Here is a 20,416-nt window from a genome sequence, read left to right as displayed (position 1 = left end):
CCCTGCATCCCCTGTAGACTCGAGCGCAGACAGGTTTCAGCTACGCACCGCCTGCTGCGGGCTCTGTGCCCGCCACCGCTGTGTACCCACCCAGGGAGTCCATTCGTCAGACCAAGTCTGAATTCAGAGTGGGTGTGGGGCTCCTTCTTTGTCAATGCCCATCCCCCATCACCCCAATCCCTGGAGTTCCTGACTTCTCAAGCCGTCTGCCCCACTGTCACCAGAGAGCATCTGCCAGTCTTTGCTCCTCGGGACTCAGAAGCGATGAGGTTCAGGAGCCTCCTGGGCTGACAGGGCCCCAGTAGTCTAACAAAGCCTAGTGCTCAAACAGGACGGTATTGGCAGGTGTAGGCTCGGGGTCCCGCAGTCTTTTTTTTAATCGTTTTATTAGGGACTCAAACAACTCTTATCACAATCCATACATACATCAATTGTTTAAAGCACATCTGTACATTTATTGCCCTTATCATTCTCAAAACATTTGCTCTCCACCTAAGCCCCTGGCATCAGCTCATTTCCCCCTCCCCCCTGCCCCCCTTCCTCATGAGCCCTTGATAATTTATAAATTATTTTTTTATAAATTATCATTTTATCATATCTTTCCCTGTCCGACATCTCCCTTCACCCACTTTTCTGCTGTCTGTCCCCCCGGGAGAAGGTTATATATAGATCCTTATAATCAGTTCTCCCCTTTCTAACTCACCCTCCCTCCACCCTCCCTGTATCGCCACTTACACCACTGGTCCTAAAGAGATCATCCATCCTGTGTTTGCAGTTCCTATCTGTACCAGTGTACATCCTCTGGTCTAGCCGGATTTGTAAGGTAGAATTGGGATCATGATAGTGGGGAGGAGGAAGTGTTTAGGAACTAGAGGAAAGTTGTGTGTTTTCATCGTTGCTGCACCGCACTCTGACTGGCTCTTCTATTCCCCGAGACCCTTCCGTAAGGGGATGTCGGTGGCCTACAGATGGACTTTGGGTCTCTGCTCTGTACTCCGCACCTCATTCACTATGATAAGATTTTTTGTTCTGATGATGCCTGATAACCTGATCCCCATCGACACCTCGTGATCTCACAGGCTGGTGTGCTTCTTCCATGTGGGCTTTGTTGCTTCTCAGCTAGATGGCCGCTTGCTTACCTTCAAGCCTTTAAGACCCCAGACGCTATATCTTTTGATAACTGGGCACCATCAGCTTTCTTTGCCACATTTTCTTATTGTACCCATTTGTCTTCAGCGATTGTATCATGGAGATAAGCATACAATGATATGATTTTTTTGTTCTTTGATGCCTGATAACTGATCCCTCCGGCACCTCGTGATCACACAGGCTGGTGTGCTTATTCCATGTGGGCTTTGTTGCTTCTCAGCTAGGTGGCCACTTGTTTACCTTCAAGCCTTTAAGACCCCAGACACTATATCTTTTGATAGCCGGGCACTATCAGCTTTCTTCACATTTGCTTATTTACCTGCTTTGTGTTCTGTGGATGAGTCTGGAAGGTGAGCATCATGGGATGCCAGTTTAACAGAAGAAAGTATTCTTGCATTGAGGGAGTACTTGAGTGGAGGTCCAATGTCCTTCTGCTACCTTATTACTAAACTTATAAATATATGCACATAGATATATTTCCCTATCCTCATATATAAATATAATTGCATATGTACATGTCTTTATTTAGACCTCTATAAATGCCCTTTGCCTCCTAGCTCTTTCTTCTATTTCCTTGACTTTCCTCATGTCCCATTGTCATACTCAGTCTTCATTTGGTTTCAGCAATTCCTCTTGGTTACTTTACCCTTGATCACGCCCTACCAGGCCTCCTACACCCTCCTCACCACCGATTTGGATCACTTGTTGTTCCCTTGTCCCTGGGTTGTTAACACCCCTACCTTTTCCCCACCTCCCCCTTTCCCATGTCCCCCCAGAACTGTTAGTCTGTTGTTTTCTCCTCCAGATTGTCCATCTAGCCTATCTTATTTAGACAGACCCATGAAGATAAATAATAACATGCACAAAAACAAGACAGAGTAAGACCAAGCAACAATATACAACAAAACAACAACAAACCAATGAAAAACAACAAAAAACACAAGAAAGAAAAGCTTGTGGTTAGTCCAAAGACGGTTTGTTGGCCTTTAGTTGTGTTTTCCAGTCCAGTCTGTTGGGGCACCACACCCTGGCCCCAAAATCCACCTTCAGCATTCCCTGGGTACCTTGCCGCTCCATTCCCTTGCTGTTCTGTTGCACCTCCTTAGTGTTTTGCCTCAGTGTGGTGGGATCAGATTGGGTGCAATTCCCACACCGTGTCTCTGGTTTTGCCCCCCATAGGACTATGGGTCAGTGAGGGGCGTCATGTCTCATAGTGGAGCCGGCCATGTGGTCCTCTCTGTGGACTGACTGCTCTAATTGGGAACATCATCTTCAAGGCCTGGTGGGCCAGGATGTGTTCTGCTCTCCTCCTCCCCCTTCATCTCTAGTGTGCTCCGATCAGGTATATCCCTCTCCTGGAGCTGCAGATTCAGTGCTGTCCTTTGAAATAAATTCTTCTGGGGGAGGGGCAGGTGTCCACTTAGTAGTTGGGATTGGGGCTGGCCCCTCGGGTCCCACTGTCTTAAGGCCATCATTTAACCCATACCAGGCACCTGTTGGCGGGGCAGGAAACATCAGTGGAGTCTGCCTTTTCTCTCCCATGTTTTCATTGTTCTCTTCCCTGCCTGCCGCTAAGATTGTGCCGCGGCATCCACAAGTGAGACAAGGCATTCCCTGATGTCATGGTGAACTCCAGCAGCAGGTCAAGGGCAAGGCAGCTCATGCCTGAAATCCACCCCTGCCCGCCACGGTGTGCACTAAAGCCATAGCCCCTGATGCTCTCAGAAGACCCCAGCTACGGACCGGGAGGGGCCGGCCCCACCCTGCTGCCACAGACGCACGCTGTTGGTGGACTCGTCACCCCCAGACACAGGGCCCCCACTTCCCTGGGAGGAGCCCATGGGGACCAGGGAAAGCGGCTGCCACCAGGAGTGTCCTGGGCTGGAGAAGTGGGGGGTCCCAAGGCGAGGCTATAGAATATCACCCTGGCTGACCCTTAAAGCCTTGCTCTGCTGTGGGAAAGGGGAGGGGTTGGGAGGAGGGGGAGACAACACGGCATTTGGCCCCGAGGCCACTTCGTGAATGTCGAGTAGAAGTGCTCGCAGCAGAAGGGCATTGGTAGGTGCTCATTGGGGGCTTCACATGGAGCCAGAACGGGACCCTTCATTTCCTGGCTAACAGCAGGCCGGGAGTGCTCAGGGCCCCTCTGTGCTGGCCCGCAGGTGTCCTGGGCATCCCAATCTCACAGCCATGGGTTAACCCACTTGCTACCAGTTACTTTCTTTCCCTTGCAATCAGCCCTTTTTAAAATTGGTTAAAATTCCTTTGATTCCAATCAGTTCTTTTCCATTGTACTCCTAGAGGACCCTTGGTTAACCAGTTCTCAGTAAAAAGTCGCGCTTCATGAGGGTCCCTGTCCATTCCAGTGGCCTCTCTGGAGCTCGTTGCTTTGTCCCACCGGGGGCCTCCATCTGTGTGTACATCCAGTGGGTCTTTCAGCCACAGCCGCTTTTCACAGTGCCCTCAGCACCACGAACCCAGCACCCCAGACCCCTGCTTCTTTGCAGGACCCCATCCAGACAACGCCCCTGGGGACCTGCCTTGCTCTAAAGCCTCCTGCTGACCCTTGCTCCTTGTCCTCACCATTGCCCTCTGGTCACTCCATGCCACCTCCCCCCCACCCCCTGCCTCCACCTGACTGGCCCAGGAAGAAGGGCTTTCTCTGAAGATGACTGTCCAGCTGCCCAAGGGAACCAGCCAGGGTCGCTCGCAGGAAGAGCTGAGCACTCTACAGGCTTCATCTCGGGGACCCAGTAGACCCCGTCATTCCGTGTGACAGCAGGCTCCACGGGCATGCAGATTCAGTGGGTTGGTGTGGTCTGAACCCAACTGGGCCTCATTCAAGTGCCCACAGGCGGGCAGGGGGAGCGTGGACGGAGGCCCCACAGGATGCAGACGTCTCCAACCAGGACAGAAGGACAATAACCTTCTGCCCCCACCAGGACCCAAGCCTGTCTTCTGCAGTTTGGGTGGAAGGATGGAGAGCCCCCCAGCAGTCGGTCCCACCACCACCTCACTTCCAAGAAGGGATGTTCCCCTCAAATGTCCTTCAACCCTGCCCTTATCTATAGATCCATAGAATTTCACTCAGATCTTAACTCGGAGGGCCCAATTTCCCATTGCTGAGCTCAGAACATAATGGAGATAAAAAACAGGGGTGCTTATTAAATGCACAAGCATGCAGGCTCTCCAAGTTAGCAGAACCAGGTCCCAGTTACTCGGTGCTGCTGTACAGAAATATCAAGTGGACGCCTTTTATCAAAAATATATTCTCTCTCTGTCTCGGAGACTAGAAGTTAGGGTCAGGGCACCAGCTCCAGGGGGAGGTTCTCTGTGTGGGTTCGTGATTTCAGCATCTGTAGGCTCCGTATTCCTCAGAGCTCTCCATGTCTTGGCACCGGTCTTCCCCACTCTAGGAGATTCACAGCACAGGAGCCTGGGTCCAAAGGACTCGCTCTGCTGTTGGCGCTACTCAGGATGACAGTCACACCTGTCCGAGCTCTGCAATCTCTTTAATATGTCCAGAGAGATGGACTAAAGGCAGCAACTTTAATCCTGTTTGGCCCATTAACCCTATAACGCCAAGGGCGATGTTTTTGTAACAATTAAAACGTATCTGGTACCAAAATTATAAAGCTTTTGAAGCCGACAACGCTGTCAACAAAATCTTGACACGTTACTAGTACAAATGCACACCGCTAGTCACGCATTTTAGCGGCAAAATGCTTGAATAGTGGCATTCAAGCAAAAAATTTTTATTTTCCTAAAATTAAAAATTCAAGCATTATAGGGTTAATATACTGCCTCTGATCCTGCCTCATTCCCATTCCCGCACGCAGGGGATGAGATGAATGCTGAGGATTGGCCTAACCAAGGGGACACCATCTGGGAGAACCCAGTCCGTGACAACAGGTCTGACCAGCTCTACGGGCGCTGGTCCTTTGGGACCATGTGGACGGAGGCTGCCCGCCGCAGCACAGCCTCACCGCCACTGCGGGGTGCTACTGGTACCGCCAGGTATCACACAGCTGCATGCCCGCAAGGGTCACCCCGAACACTTGGCACTTGCCTTTCCATGAGATCCTGTGGTGCTGAGGGCAGAGCTGGACACTGAGAACATGAAGACAAGCCCCTCACAGAGGGGCACCGGGTCCGGCCTGCAAGTACTACCCAGCGGGCAGCTCTGTAGCTACGGCCCACAAGTGAGTGGTGGCGTCACTGTGCCTTCTACTCAGCCCTTGGCTCCAGTCCCACTTTCAGCCAAACAGTCTCCTGCCAGGAGCTCCCCACCCCTGCCGCCTCCAGCGCCCACCCCAGCCTGTGCTCATGGGTGCAAAGTCTGCAAGGGCCAACTCAGCGCTCTGCCCCCACTCTGGGTCCAGAACTTGCACAGAACGAATTTGCCAAATTCCACGCTGAACTCGTTTTGCGTTTAGCACCCCGTCTTGTTCCCAGTGAGGAAGTGTGAGCCAGGTCCTTCGCGGGAAGATGGCTGGGCAGTGGAGCCAGCGGAGCAAGGACACACGCCATGGGCTCCGTCAGCCGACTCTGCTGGCCAACGAGTCCAGTTCAGGGCCATTCTCCGCACCAGCCTCCACCATCACACAGACTAGGTACCCTTCAACTAGGGGCTGTACACACACCTTCTGTTTCACCAGCCACGCCCAGGCACCCGTCAATGCCCCCCATGTGCACTGTTCTGGGGGGCCTCCTTGAAACACTGATGGAGACCAGGCCTGTTATTACGGAGTATCAAGCTCTGTGCTGAACACACTCTCGACTCAATAAATTTTACAAGGGCAGGGGCAGGACTGCACAGAGCCAAGGTCGCTGTGTGAGGTGACAAGCTGGTGGGGACTGGAGAGGAATCCCACTGGTGGCCAAGTGCCAGCAGATGGCACTGCGAGCATACGGGCCAGCGCTACCAGATTGCCCATCCTTTCCAATAGCTTGGGGATTGTAAGTCCCCCAACATTTACCGTATATAAGCCGAGTTTTTCAGCACAAAAAAAATGTGCTGAAAAACGGGTTCAGCTTATACACGGGTCAGTGGTACCCCAGCGAGGTGTAACATCTCGTGGATGATTGCAGTTCCTCCGCTGTTCATTCAAAGACCCGCTGACACTGCAGGGCTTTGAATGTTTGTTGACTCACATCTAACCAATCAGAGCCGTCCTATGACGTGGATGGCTCCAATTCGCAGAAACCCCTGTAGTGATTCACTTACGTCGGCAGCTGAACTGGTAAGGATGTGTCTGTGGCTGCGCTCCATCTCTCCCCTCTGGTCTCTGTGTTAATTCACATCCTGCATTTCCCACCCTAGGCTTATACTTGAGTCAATCACATTTTCTGGTTTCCCAGGTAATAATTAGGAACCTCGGCTTATACTCGGGTCAGCTTATATTCGAGTATATACGGTAAATGGCGGCCAATCATCACCTTTGAAGGGTGTCGTATGTCAGACAAAACACATCGTTGGCCTCTGGTTACCTGTTTCCCACTGGGCTCAACACCCTGGGGACACATGCCCGGGCTCCACATGTAACCGGATGGGTGACAGTGACGACCACCCTCAGCCCCCAGAGACCTCCAGGGTCCGGATGCCTGTGCTGAGAAAGAGAAGGCATCCCCCCACCCCAGCCTTTCCCACCCCTCTTACCCACTATCCGCTGGGGTCTCCAACAAGGGCCTGCGGTGGTCCTGCTGGCCGGCCCTCCACCTCCGGTGTCACAATGGCCAGGGCCCCTGCTGCCCGAGGCCCTCTGTGACATCACCAGGGGCCCAGCTGGAGGCAGCCAGTCTCCCAGTAGCAAGGGCAAGCCACCCCACCATGAGCAACTCCCCCCCGCGTCTCGGCTCACCATGTGCACGCTGAAATGGCTCCTATTCCTGCCGCTGTGCCTGTCCTGCAGCTACGCCTTTATGTTTTCCTCTCTGAAAGAGAAGGCCCCAGAAGTCCAGGGGAAGGTGCCCTGCGGACGGCACTTCCGGACGAGGCAGGAGCTCCCTGAGGGCACGCAGAGCTGGCTGGGGAGCAAGTGGCTGTGGCTCTTCTTCGTTGTCTTGCTGTACGTGGTCCTGAAGCTGCGCAGAGAGGGCGAAAAGACTAAGGTAAGGGCGGCCACTCACCTGGCCCCCAGGAAGCTCCACTCGGAACGGGGGGAGAGGGGGGAGCACAACGTCTCTGAGTCGGGCCAGGCAGGGCTGTTGCGTGTCATGTACGTAATGGACGGACAGAATTCTCCCAAGGGCCCGGTGGAGTTGGCAAATCCATCTCTTCTTCATCCTCAGCCCCCAAGGCTGAAGAGAGGCTGGGACGAGGGGGGCTAACCATCTATTAATGGGGGGAGTGAGTCAGGCAGGGGCTCATACTGGACGTTCTGGCTGAGTGAGTCCTTCCCCGTCCAGGGACGAGTGAGTGCTGACCTCGGTGTGTTTTTCACCCAAAACCATCCACTGTGGCAGGTCCCCGCCACCCCCATCCCATCCCACCCCACCTCGAGGGCAGAGTCTTTGTCGCATCTGGCTTCTCAGGAGGTGCTGAGCTCCGTGATTTTGGAATCACTCCAGACAAGTGCAAAAGACCCACTTGTCCGCAGAGAGACTGAACAACCCTTTCCCTTGTGGGCGGGATGGTGGCGGTGGGGGGGGGGGGGAACGGGACTGTGGCTCTGTATTCTCAAGGACAGGCCCAGCCCTCACAGGACTGACAGACTTCCTCGGTAAAGGGCCACATGGGAAGCCTTCCCAGCTCTGCAGCAGGCACCCTCTCTCCCCTCCACCCTTGTCACTGGAAAGCCGCTTTAGGCAGCAGGTAAACGACAGGCCATGGCTGTGTCCCAGTACAACTTCATGGACACAAAGAGGTGGCGGCCTGCCTTGGGCCATCGTTTGCCAGTCATCGATCGGACTAGCGTGCAAGGCCAGAGGCGTCTCCTTCTCTCAGACCACCCCACGCTGGACACCCGCTGCATCCAGAGTGGCAAGAGTCAGCCGTATCGCTGACCCCAAGTGTCTCTCTTGACAGGACCAGAATCCCTCGGGCCCTCGAGGCTGCCCCTTCCGATCTCCACAGAAGAAGATCCAGAGCACCTCCCCCAGCAAAGACTACGCCTTCAACACCCTGACCCAGCTCGAGATGGACCTCGTGAAGTTCGTGTCGAAGGTACGAGAGCTCAAGGACTCGGTGGCCAGCCCCAGCAGCCTCAAGGCCCAGCAAGGAGACCTGCCCTTGGATCATCTCAACAACGTCACCATCTACGAGATCTGGGGCGAGGAGTACCCCGAGTGAGCGCGTCTGGGCGTCCACCAGAAGACAGGGCTGAGTGCTGACGGGCCGTGTGCAGACCAGTGAGACTGTTGTGACACAAAGCCACCCCCGCCTTTGAGACCTTCCTTGATACAGAGCTCTCTCCTTCCTACCTAGAATTAAAAATGAAATGTGAGCCCAGTAGCCCTCCAAGTGCCTGCTTGTGGGCTGTCGCCCTTCCCGTCTCCGCCAGGCCCGTGGGTGGAGGCAGGGTCTGGGGAACAGCGCGGAAACGGAGGACACCATTCTTGACCTTGGAGCAGCGTCTTCCGTGGTACTCCGTGTTTTCCCCTGAGAGTCGTGATTTGTCTCAAGCAAGGAGCTGTGTACACAGAAAAGGGTTCTCCTTGAAACAGAAGGGGGGTTATCCTTGTGACGCACTGGGTTGCGGAAGACACCTTTTTGTGGTAGGTGTGAAAGGAAAGCGGTAGCCGAGTCGGGAACTCTAGAGTCGTTGGGGTCTTTGATGGCTAGAAACACCCATTCGCTCCACCGCGTGGACTCTGGGTATCGGTTATCTTGTCCACAAACTCGCCGTGGTTACGTCGGAGGAGTGGGGGGAGCTAAAATGGAGCCGCCATTCCTGTTCTCTGTCACTGGGGTTCGGGGCAGGTGAGTGGCCAGGTGGTCCCAAACTGGTGGATATGGATGTTCTTCATAGCACTTAGTGCCATGGGAATGTGTGGCGCTTGTCAGCGTGGCTCAGGGAAAGCACAGGTGGAGTGCTGACCCCACCGCACAGTAGGGAGCAGTGGGTGGGGTGGGGGGCATATCTTCCCAGGGCGGGCTCTAAGGGCGTGACGCTCTTCAGGCCCACTTGATGGTCTTACAGACGACTTGGATCTAATTGGCTGTATCAGACCACAGGAAATCCCTCCCTCCCAAACTGGAATCCCTCAGTCCCAACTGGAGTGAGGTCCTGCCCGACCCTTCCAGCATTTTCATTCCGTGGTCGCAGCCCACAAGCTCCCTTGGATAATCTGTGGTCGTCTCTGCCTGGGGGATTCGGCCCCTCAGGTGGCTGCTGCCCATCGGGCCAATGAACCTCTGTCTTTGGAAAAAGGGTCCACGTGACTCATCTTCACAACCGCGATCAGAACAGAGACCACCGGAGGGAACCGGGATTGCACCTTTGGACCCGGCGTCTCCTTGAAAGTTTTCAAGCAAACGGGAATGTGAGTTATTTTCCCAGCACGTTCTGAGCAGACCCAGAGAGGCCAAAGGCATGTGTGGTTTTCATCTGTGCTTGAGCTAGAGGATAAGTTACAGACCCTGCATTTACTATTGTCTCATCACTTAGAGCCGGTAGCCTTCAGACAGAGAAGCACAGCACCCCAGCCCCACAGGGGTCCCCGGGCTGTAATCTCTCCTGAGGAGTCCTGGTGGGCTCTAAGTACTTACCGGCTTTTGGTTAGCATCCGGGCACGTGGACCAGTGCTCTGCCAGGCTCCATTTAGCTGGCGGCGACTTGGCTGGGGTGGAGGTTGGGGGGGCAACCAGTGTGAGCCAGATCCCGCCCAGCGCCCATTGGTGTCTGAGCTCATCACTTGTCCATGGTTGGAAACTATTGAAGGAAGGGTGCTTTCTCCCGGCACGTGAAGCCATCAGAAATGTGTTCCATGTCTGTAGCCCCACCCAGTCGCTTCTCCAAGGAGCCATGATCGTGGAGTGGTTACACACCAGGCTGCAGTCACAAGGCCAGCAGTTCAAAACCACCAGCTGCTCCACAGGGGAAAGATGAGACTTTCCACTCCCATAAAGAGTGACAGTCTTGGGAACCCACCGGGGCAGTTCCACCTTGCCCAGTAGAACCCTCATGATTCAAAATTGACTTGATGGCAGTAAATTTGGGGTTTTGTTTCGTTTTGCTTTCTTGCTACAAGGACAGGACCAAGTGTCCCAACTTCAGCGGCCCAGGGAGCTCAGAGGAGCTGTGCGTGGGGCTGCTAGCCCCAAGGTTGGCAGTTCAAAACCACCAGCCTCCCCGAGGGAGAAAGGTAAGGTTTTCTACTTCCGTAACAAGTTAGTCTTGACAGCCCACCAGGGGCAGTTCCACGCGGCCCTGTCGAGCCGCTGTGAGGTGCAGCTGACTCAGTGGCAAGGAGTCCTTTTGAACCCTACACAGGAAACGTCTGTAGCCTCCAATGTAGGCGACGCCTGTCTATTTGCATGCTAGCATCCAGGAAACACGTAAACTAGGAGCAGATGTGTTTCTCTGTAATCTTCCCAAACATCACCCAGTAGAGACCTAATAGACAAAAATGTGGCTCCTACTCCGTGATATCTGTGTGCTGTTCCGAAGATGCTATCGCGGAAGCGCGGAACCTCAGGATTCCTGGGAGCAAGTGGACCAAGGAAACAAAGGAGAGCACGTGGGCCGTCCGCTCGGTTTGGCAATTCCCATAAAAGAGTTTGGCTGGGACGAGCCCAGCGCTTCACCGACGGCAGATTTGCCTAGACACAGCGTTTGCCCGGCACGGCCGCTGCCCCTGCCTGTGCCCGGAGGAGCTGTATGTATCCCAACCCCGCTGCTGTACTCCGCAGTCTATGCCCAAACGTGGGTCACTGAAAGGGAAGGTGGCAAAGACATGTCACCGCTGGTGGCTGTAGCTACTAAGCTGGTGTGAGTCCTAGCAGGCTCCCTCCCTCGGGTGGAATTCACTTCCTTGTGGCTCGGGCCTCTTAGGAGCCCTGACAGTAGGGTCAGCACACACACACACACACACACACACACACACACACACACACACACACACACACACACACACCGCTACCACCACCACCACCTCCACCTCCACCACCTCCACCACCACCTCCACCACCCCCCCGTCCAGGCGCTCCTGCTCCTCGGGAGAAAGAGGAGGCTGATTGCTTCCATTGAGTCTTCTTGTCCTCTGAATGGGCCTGATGGCAGCGGGTGGGTGGGATACTGGGTGCTCCATGGTGGACGGGAATGAAAACCGGACTTGCTCTCTTTGAAGGGTACGCCTGCATGGGAACAAGTGGAACATGGCGGATGGCGGCGCTGCAACAAGCCAAGCCATTGCCATGCAGTCGACTCTAGCGGGCTATGAGCGCCCTGGTAGTGCTGTGCGTTAGGCGCTGGGCTGCTAACCAGGTGGGTGGTTCAAACCCACCAGCTGCTCCGAGGGAGGAAAACGAGGCTGTCTGCTTCCATAAAGCTGCACGGTCCAGGGACCCTGCAGAGGTGGAATCAGGTCTGTTGTCTGTCTGGGTCTGGGTCACAGGGGCAGGTTCAGAGCCAGCCCAGAGAGGAAGGCCCTGCAGTGAGGCACTTGGCGGGGGGTGGGGGGGCGGAGAAGGAGGGCACGGGGAGTGAAACTCAAGACTTTCATGGTGATGCCAGCGAAGAACCCCAATAAGGAGCGGTCCCAATGCAAGGCATTGCCAGCTGCCAGATATTTCTCACACCCCTGCCATGCCCTGATGGGCAGAAGTGTGAGGCAACCCCAGTGGCCCTGCCCTGGTGTGGCCCTGTCCCTCAAGGGTGGGCAGGCAGCTGAGAAATGGGCTGTATTTTGGCGGGGGGTTCCGGGGGTGGGGGAATACACAGGATGTGTGGTGCATGTTACCCACCCACCATTGATTGCCAAGTGGGATGGGTCCCTGATGCCACTGCAGCCCCAGGGGGCACCTGGATGGCAGCGTGACACAGCCCTGCTGTGGCTGTGGCTGTGGATTTCACATTGCTCTCTCAGCCCAGAAGGGGCGCCCACAGCACCCCAATATGAGGATCCAGCCTCACTCGTGTACAACGAGCCCAGGGGGCACAGCCGTTGAGCTCTGCCCGCTAAACCTTAAGTGGGTGACTTGAACCACTAGCTGCTCTGTGGGAGGAAGATGAGGCTGTCTGCTCCCCCGCAAAGATTCCAGACTTGGAAACCCCCAGGGGCAGGCAGCTCTACTCTGTCCTGAGGTCGCCCTGAGTCGGAACTGACCGCGATTGGTGGGCACTGGAGTCGTTTCCAAGGGTCTGTAAGTGCAGCTACAGGGTGATGGCATCCTGGAAGTGGTGGCGTAGGTCCGCAGGGCAGGTGGTTACACCGCGGTAGGTTTCGCCCAGCTTCCCTCCACAGGGGCTGTGCCAACCTGCATTCTGACACCCAGGCGGCACAGACTTCAGGAGCAGTGTGTAGCCAAATGGCTGGCTGCTCGGCTGTCTGGTTCTGCCTAAGACACAGGTTTTAGAAGGCCATCGACTTATAGGGGCACTGGGGTCCCCCTAGGGCTCCCAAAGCCACAGGTTTTACAGGTGGAGCCCGGCTGGCCTGGTGGGTTTCCCATTGGACGGCCAAGAAAGAGGCCAGCAGTTCAAACCCACTTCCTTGGGAGGCAGGTGAGATTGGGTTCCCATAAAGGTTTACTTACCATCTTGTCCTAGAGGGTCCCTGTGAGTCAGAACCTCCACGATGCCTTGACATCGTTCTCCCATGGAGCAGCTGGTGGGTTTGAATTGCCGACCTTTCAGTTGAGCAGCTCTGTGCTTTACCCACAGCTCCACCAGCCAGGCACGCTTTTTTTAGGAAAAACAAAAAATTCCAACTCGCTGCCATCGAGTCGATGCCGTCTTATAGCGACCTTTATAGGGCAGGATAGAGCCATCTCTCTGAGTTTCCGAGATTGTAACTCGTTACCGGAGTAGAAAGCCCGTCTTTCTCCATCGAGCGGCTGGTAGTTTCCAACTGCGACTTTGCAGTTCGCTGCCCTTCGAAGGGGGAACATTGATTTGGGTTGCAGTTACTATAGATGGCCACTAGGTGGTAGAACTCAAACCACCTGCCAAGGAGTCAATTCCAACACACGGCGACCCTATAGGACATCGCCGAACTAACTTACCCCTGTGGGTTTCCAAGACATTAAGTCTTTCCTAAAGCAGACGGCTTCGCTTTTCTTCCTTGGGGTAACTTTTGAGTTTGAATTGCTGACTTACAGCATAGCGGCCCGGTGCTTAACCCTCCGCACCACCAGCCCCCCTTTCTTTTGGGGTGTGAATGTTGCTTGCAATTACTGGAGGTGGCCACTGGGTGGCAGACAAAGCCCATTGCAGCGACACGCACTGTGGTGGAGTCCAGTCTGACTCACCTTTCCGGACCCAGTCAGGTATGATACAACTGCTCCTGTGACTTCTGAAGACTGTACATCTTTAGGAGGAACTCGGCAGCCTCGTCCTTCTCCAGAGGAGTGGATAGTGGGTTTGAACCGCCAGCCTTCTTTTTAAAGTCTGCAGTTTCTTTTTTTTTTAAACTTCTTTTTAAAAATACAGATTTATTGGCACTTAATCCACATATCATACAATTCAATAGTTCAATCATATCAAGAATTGTACAACCATTACCACAATCAATTTCAGAACATTTTTGTACCCTTTCCCCCCAATGATTAAATCCCCTTTAAAATGAGTTGCGTAACCACATTCAGTTCTAATGCTCCCTCCCCTCCCGCCTTCATTGTTGACTCCAGAAATCCCCTCACCTTCCCCATGACCCCCCACCCACGGCTACATCCCCCACAAACCCTTGCATCGATTATTACCTCTCTGCATCCACTCCTGTTTTTCACAAACTGTCAAACCCAATGGAAACAGTAAAGAACAAAACCGACATGAAGTCATAAACAATAGTACTATAAAGATAAAAATATAAATAATGAATAAGAAAAAAAGGACCACCGTCCATATTTAAAAAGCCAGGGAGGATGTTTTTGTCGCGGAACAACCAGGAGATCCACGCACCTAGAAACAATTTCAGGTTGGGTCAGGAGGTCAACTATCGAGTTTGATGCAGCAGAATCACGATTACAACCATCTGTGTTTGCTAATAAGGCTGTTCCAGACCTTGGCCTGTGGCTAGAGGGGATCTGCCAGCGGCTTCATCGAACCTCCGGCCTTTCTGTTAGTAATCCAAACTAGCAGAACCAACTAGGCCACCAGGCCTCCCTCCCAGAGGAAAGCAAGCATAGGCTTCCCCAAGACTCTGCTTCAGGGGCCCTTGACAACAGTAGTTGACATAATCCCAGGGGAAAACTCACTTCCATGGAGCCAATTCCAACTCACAACAACCCTGCACAGGAGAATGGCGCCTGTGAGTTTCCAAGTCGGGAACTCCTCCTTGGCGGGAGTCCAAAGCCTCATCTTTCTCCTGAGGAGCGGCTGGTGGTTTCAAACCTCCGACCTGAGATGAGTAGCCCAACACAGAAACCCACTATGCCACCAAGGCTCCAGTTGACGCAATGGGGTTGCGATATTGCCTTACTGCTCCCATGACAGCGTGCACTGGTGCAATGGCTGCAGGGCTTGGCCGTAAACCTGTAAAGATTTACAACTTTCGAAAGGCCAATTACTAACTCCTGGGAACACACACAGCACTAGTAGAACCGTCCTCAGCAATGAACTACTGCCCTTGGATTATGTACGCCCTGGCTCCCCAGGTGCTGACCTGTTCTTTGCCCTCTTTGTGCCACCACTTGCCCGTGAGGGGTTGAGCGGCGCCCTGGGGGTGCTGTGGAGTCTGACTCTGGGCCGCCAGCAGGGTCACCTGGACCTGTAGGCAGGGCGAGGAGATGACAAATAAAAACAAGTTAGAGACACTTCCCTTGTAGCACCCACACTCCCCTGGGAGACAGGCCGTCAGCCAGTCCCTAAGGAGCTTGAAAGCACAGAAGTTTGGCAGTTTGAACCCAGCCCGCAGCTCTGCCGCACAAATTCCCAGCTGCCTGCTCACGTCAGACTCATGGCTCGGCCCAGCTCTGGGACAATGGCGCTCGCTGGGTCCACGGGGTACCCGGGTCCACGGATGGTCCTCAAACAACAGCGACAAGGTGGGGATCCGTGCCGATGAGAGATATGAAGCAGGGAGGGGGCCTAGGAAGTGTGTGTGTGTGTGTGTGTTGAGCGGTGCCATTGATTTAAAAATGTAGACGGTGTGGTTATCTGTGTGCCCCTGGAAAGTAGCTCACCGAGGCAGCCAGCACCCAGGACAAGCTGGGAGAAGAGTGTGGAAGGTAGAAGGGGCATGTGCCAAGGCCCTGGGGCAGGAGTGTGCCCCACCAGCCTGGTGGAGGTATAGCCTGGGGTTGGTGTGGGATGTGCATCATGGGGAGCTGGACCAAAGGACTCGGCCTCTCCTCTGTGGGAGATGAGAGCCAGAAAGTGACTTAGATCCTTCAGCAGGCCCAGCTCCAGCTTGGGCCACCCCCTGCCCGATCACCAGGCCCCAGCTGTGGAGCCAGGCCCTGTCCCCCTCACCGGCTGGGTAAGCTGCCACTTCCCGGTCTCCAGAGTCACTTCACACGTGGTTCCGCACGTTGTGCTGGTGGGAACGTAAATCACTCTTGTCCATAAAAACGCAAGCGGCTTGTGCCAAGTGGGGCGCAGTTGTTTGGCGCTGCGTCTCTGAATACTAGTCCACATCCAGCGGCCTGCGTGTGGGCGGGCCCTTCTTTGAATTCTCCTTTGAACCTGCTGGAACATCTTGCGGGTTCCCTCATTACCTGAGGAGTTAAATAAACCCTCTGACACCCAGTCATTTATGTTTGGATAAGTCATGATTATACCCACTTTAAAATGCTTCCATTTAACTGGGCCAGTTGAGACTGGCGGGGCCCCTGAGGCCATCGCCCGCAGACTCTTTAAACCTTGAGCAGAAACCATCCCTGGGGGGTCACCTTTTGGCATAAGACCCAATTGCCTCACAAAATGAGTACTGCACTCGTTTAAAAGATCACCTCTAGGAGGCCCAGCAGTTACTTTAAAGAAAAAAGAGGGAAAGGGAGACTAGATGAAGGGAAACGGAACAACCAGAATACACTATCGAGATTGTCCAGGTCTTGTAAGGAAAGTAGCCAAGGTCACCGAATCTTCTGGGTAGAAGGGCTTGGCTGGGAGCCTACTTTGCTGGGGTGGCTTTTCACTGAAAGCAAAATATGATTTAATATTTCCCCCCCCCATTTAACAGTCACTCAGACTGAGCCACTGCCTGAATTAAGGCCCTCCCCCCACTCCACCCCCAAGCCGGCTACTGTGGGAGATGAAGAACCTCTGGGATTGGGAGCCCATGAACAGGACAGCTGGAGGAGAAGGGCAGGGCCCAGTGGGGTGACAGGGCGGGTGGTGCTCTGGCACCTCTGTGTGGCACTTTCCATGTACTGCAGGTACATTCAGGGTAGTGGAGTGTGGAGAAGCAGAGAGATTGGGGAGGCAGACTCTGGGGACTTCCAGGTCTTTGAAGGCAGACCTGTGAATTCTCCGTGCAAACTGGGGGCTGGGGGGGCTGCTTAGCTGAGACGCATCCTTCTGACCTCAGATATTTTCACCTTGGTGCTAAGGAGCTCTGGTAGTACTATCAGGTAAGCACTGGATTGCTGCTAGTCGTAAGGTCAGTGGTTCAAGTCCACCATCTGCCCCCGAGGAGAAAGACGTGGGGGTGAGGAGCAGGAGCAGCTGGCCAGGCTGACGTGGGGAGGGCGGCTCCTGTCCCGAAGAAGCCCTCGAGGCCTGGGAGATACCGAGGGGATTGGCCCGGCTGATGGTTCCCAGACTCAGCTCTCCGCTGCAGAAACGCTCGATTTTGTCATTTCTGACAAGAAGCCTGGGAAATCCCTGTCCTGGAAGGTAACCTGTGATCGAATAAATCATGCATGCATGTTTGCCTGGTGGCTACCAAGTTCCAATGGCCTGAAATCGTTCACAGAGATATTCCACATCTTCATTTGGTGACTAGCGACTGGGGTCGTAGAAGCTCGTGAGCAGCTACCCAAAGTGCAACGATCGGTCTCTCCTGGTCGAGAGGCGCAGAATGACAGTGGAAATCAAGAGACATGCAAACAACTGTCCAGTGGCCTAACGGACCCTGTAAACACGAGTCTCCACCACCCTAAGATCAGAAGAACTGATGGTGCCGGGCCACCACCGCCAACTGCTCTGAAAAGGAGTGCAGTAGACGCTCTGTGGAGTGGGAGGGGGATGTGGGACAGAGCTCCAAATCCTAAAGAACCCAGGATGAACAATCAGAATCGACTGGCATGATCCCCCAGGGCTATGAGCCACTCCCTTCAGGTCTGGGCCTGATCTCGCCCCCATGTTACATTAATCAGCCACTAGAACCAAAAGACAGCTTTACCCAAGGCCATTGTTCAGAGGGTTAGGAAAGAAGTGGGAATGGGCACAGGGGCAGGGAGGGGATTGGGTGGAATGACTTGAATCAGGGGGTGGGGTGGGGGATTGCCGAATGTAAAACTAGGACCTCTTCTGAAAGCCTTCCCCTAATTCACAAGACAGTTAAAAAGACAAAACAGAAAACAATGCCTGGGGGAGGCTAACAGCTGGCTTCTTTGGGGGCAGGCTACTGGGGGGCTTGAGAAGTTGTTTAAATTGTTGACTACAAAAATACTGATGTGAAATGTAACCCCACACACCGCACTCCCAGTAAAAATGCCCACTTAATAGAAGTAAGACACTTAATGGAACATAAGCACATTACTGTATAACTGCATGTGAAAAGAACTGTTGACAGTAGAGATTTGTCCATCAGCTAACAGTCACGGAGAGCATTTTCATTTACTTATGAAACAAAAAACCAACACGCGTGTGAGGACTAATCACTGGTTCCTTAAGACTTGCTTTAAGATTCTCACCTCGCTGGGCCCACCATTCCAAAGCTATTACATCATAAGCTCTGCCCAACAACCCCACCACAACCCCCTGCAAGATCACATCAAGATCATGCAGTCCAGGCCCCCAAACTCTAAGTATTCCCTGAACCCCATCCTCCACAAACACTGCCATGACCCTGCCAGGGACCCCAGCTCCCACAGCCCTCAGACCGGCAGCACGAGAGGCTGCCCGTCCAGCACTGCTCACTGCTCTCGAAGAAGAAGCCCCTGGACAGACTGGGAGAAAGGGGTGGCCTAAGGCTCCAGGCTTACTAGTCTGAGAGAGACTGACAGAACCCCAAGACTAGGGCCCTAGCCGCTCTTCAATGCTGGAACTGACTCTACACACACACACACACACACACACACAGAGTTGAGAACAAGGTGGGTCAGAGCAGAGACCCAAAACCCATCTGTAGACAATGGGACATCCCCTCACAGAAGGGTCCCAAGGAAGGGATGAGTCAAACAGGGTGCAGAATAGCACCAAGGAAACAGTATTTCTCTGGTTTCTTGAGGCTCCCTCACCCCCCGCTGTCATCACCCCAGTCCTACCTTTCACTGCAGGCGAGGTTGGAGCCTGTGCACAGGTACAGATAAGAGCTCAGGACACGGAATCCAGGGAGTCCCCCGGGAACAGAAATGGGAGTAGCGATACCAGGAGGGGAGGGGGAAGGTCGAGAGAGGAGAGGGCAAGAAACCACGGGTGAAAGGAGACATCAATTTGTGTAAGATATGAAAATAATAGTAATTTATTATTTTGGGGGGGTCACGAGGTGGGTGGCGGGGGGAGGGAGGGTAAAAAGAGGAGCTGGTACCAAGGGCTCAAATAGAATGTAGATGTTTAGAAAATGATGATGACAACACAGGTACAAATAGGCTTCATACAATTGATGTGTGGATTGTTATACAAGTTATAAATGCCCCAAATAAAATGATCTTTAAAAAATCAAATACATATTTTTTAAAAGACTGGAACTGAGTTCATCCCAAGACACAACTTCCAGTCAAACAATACACAAACTTCAAAGGTGCACAATGACCCTTATGAGACAAATAAAACAACCTTATCACCTTCAAAGCCCTCCACTCACTACATTTGTCAGACCTGCTGTTTCAGTCTAGAAAGCATTTTTCAAACTCATCTGTTTGGATGGCTGGCAGCATCTCCCTCGTTTTGTTCTTCACCTCTTATAGGTGTTTAAATTGCTGTCCTTTCATGTCCCTCTTTTTGAGGAAACAAAAAGAGGTCGCCCCAAGCAAAGTCAGGTGAGTGAGGTGCATGGGGCAAGAGAGACATGCTAGCTTCTTGCCAAAAACTGGTGCGCTGAGATGGCTGAGTGAGCTGGTACATTGTCGTGGTGGCAAAACCAGCTCCTCATCTGTCATAAACCATGCCTTTTTTGTCACACCCTGTCACACAATCTTTTCAGAACCTCTAAATAGAAAACTTGATGAACAGTCTGACCTAGTGGAATGTACTCCCAAATGCACTAACCCATTCACATAAAAAAAAAGAGCATTATCTTTATCTTTGATTTCACTTGATGAGCTTTGCGGGGGGGGGGGGGGGGGTGATGATGGTGTCTTCCACTGGCTTGATTAATGTTTGCTTTCAGGATTGTAAGAATAGCACCATGTCCCATCACCAGTAATGACTTTGAAAAAAAGTTTGGTGACTTTGGAGCTGTTCTTTCAGAGCACGGCATGTTTCCACTTGACCCTCTTTTTCCTGGTCAGTCAGAACCCAAGGCACAAATTTTGAAGTGACCCTGCTCATTCCCAAATCTTCTGTTAAAATTCACTGAACGGAGCTCCAAGATAGTCCAGACAACTTCTCCATCTTCAGCGGTCCATCGTCAGTCTTTGAACACAAGTGCACGAATTTTGTCAATATTTTCATCCATTCGGAAAGTTGACGGACATCCAGAACGAGGTTTGTCATCAATCAACCTTTCACCTTTTCTTAAAGGGAAAAAAACACTCATACACTTGAGTTTTTCCCACAGGGCTGTCCTTATAAACTGTGGTCAACATTACAACAGTTTCTGCAGCATTTTTCCCCAAGCAGGACACAAAATTTCACAGCCACATGCTGTTCTCTTAAATCGGCTATCACACAATAAAACAAAAAATGAAGTTCACTTGAAACTGCTTTTATGAAAAAAATTCACCATGATCAGAGAATCTTCCCAGGCAATACCACCGGGTGCACTAACTCAGAGCAAGTTGCTCGGTGTTCACCTAGTGGGGAAAATGCATACTCTGAAAGCTCTGTTCCAGTTTTGG

General features: G+C 53.1%; 1 protein-coding gene across 1 annotated transcript; it reads left to right on the top strand.

Moving 5' to 3' along the window:
- Nucleotides 1-122: 122 nt before the first annotated feature.
- Nucleotides 123-8,569, top strand: LOC142423249 (protein FAM209-like). Its single transcript, XM_075528475.1, has 2 exons — nt 123-7,260; nt 8,177-8,569. The coding sequence occupies exons 1-2, from the start codon at nt 7,012-7,014 to the stop codon at nt 8,438-8,440; spliced, it is 513 nt and encodes a 170-aa protein (XP_075384590.1). The 5' UTR covers nt 123-7,011; the 3' UTR covers nt 8,441-8,569.
- Nucleotides 8,570-20,416: the final 11,847 nt, after the last annotated feature.

Source organism: Tenrec ecaudatus, chromosome 12, assembly GCF_050624435.1.
Source record: "Tenrec ecaudatus isolate mTenEca1 chromosome 12, mTenEca1.hap1, whole genome shotgun sequence".
Lineage (NCBI taxonomy): Eukaryota > Metazoa > Chordata > Mammalia > Afrosoricida > Tenrecidae > Tenrec > Tenrec ecaudatus.
This window is presented reverse-complemented; position numbering and strand designations above follow the sequence as displayed.

What these genes read in the sequence shown, in the direction of transcription:
- LOC142423249 (XM_075528475.1), top strand. Translation starts at nt 7,012, where the DNA reads ATGTGCACGCTGAAATGGCTCCTATTCCTGCCGCTGTGCCTGTCCTGC. An exon ending in GAGAGGGCGAAAAGACTAAG is followed by an intron (nt 7,261 to 8,176) that starts GTAAGGGCGGCC and finishes CTCTCTTGACAG; the next exon opens with GACCAGAATCCCTCGGGCCC.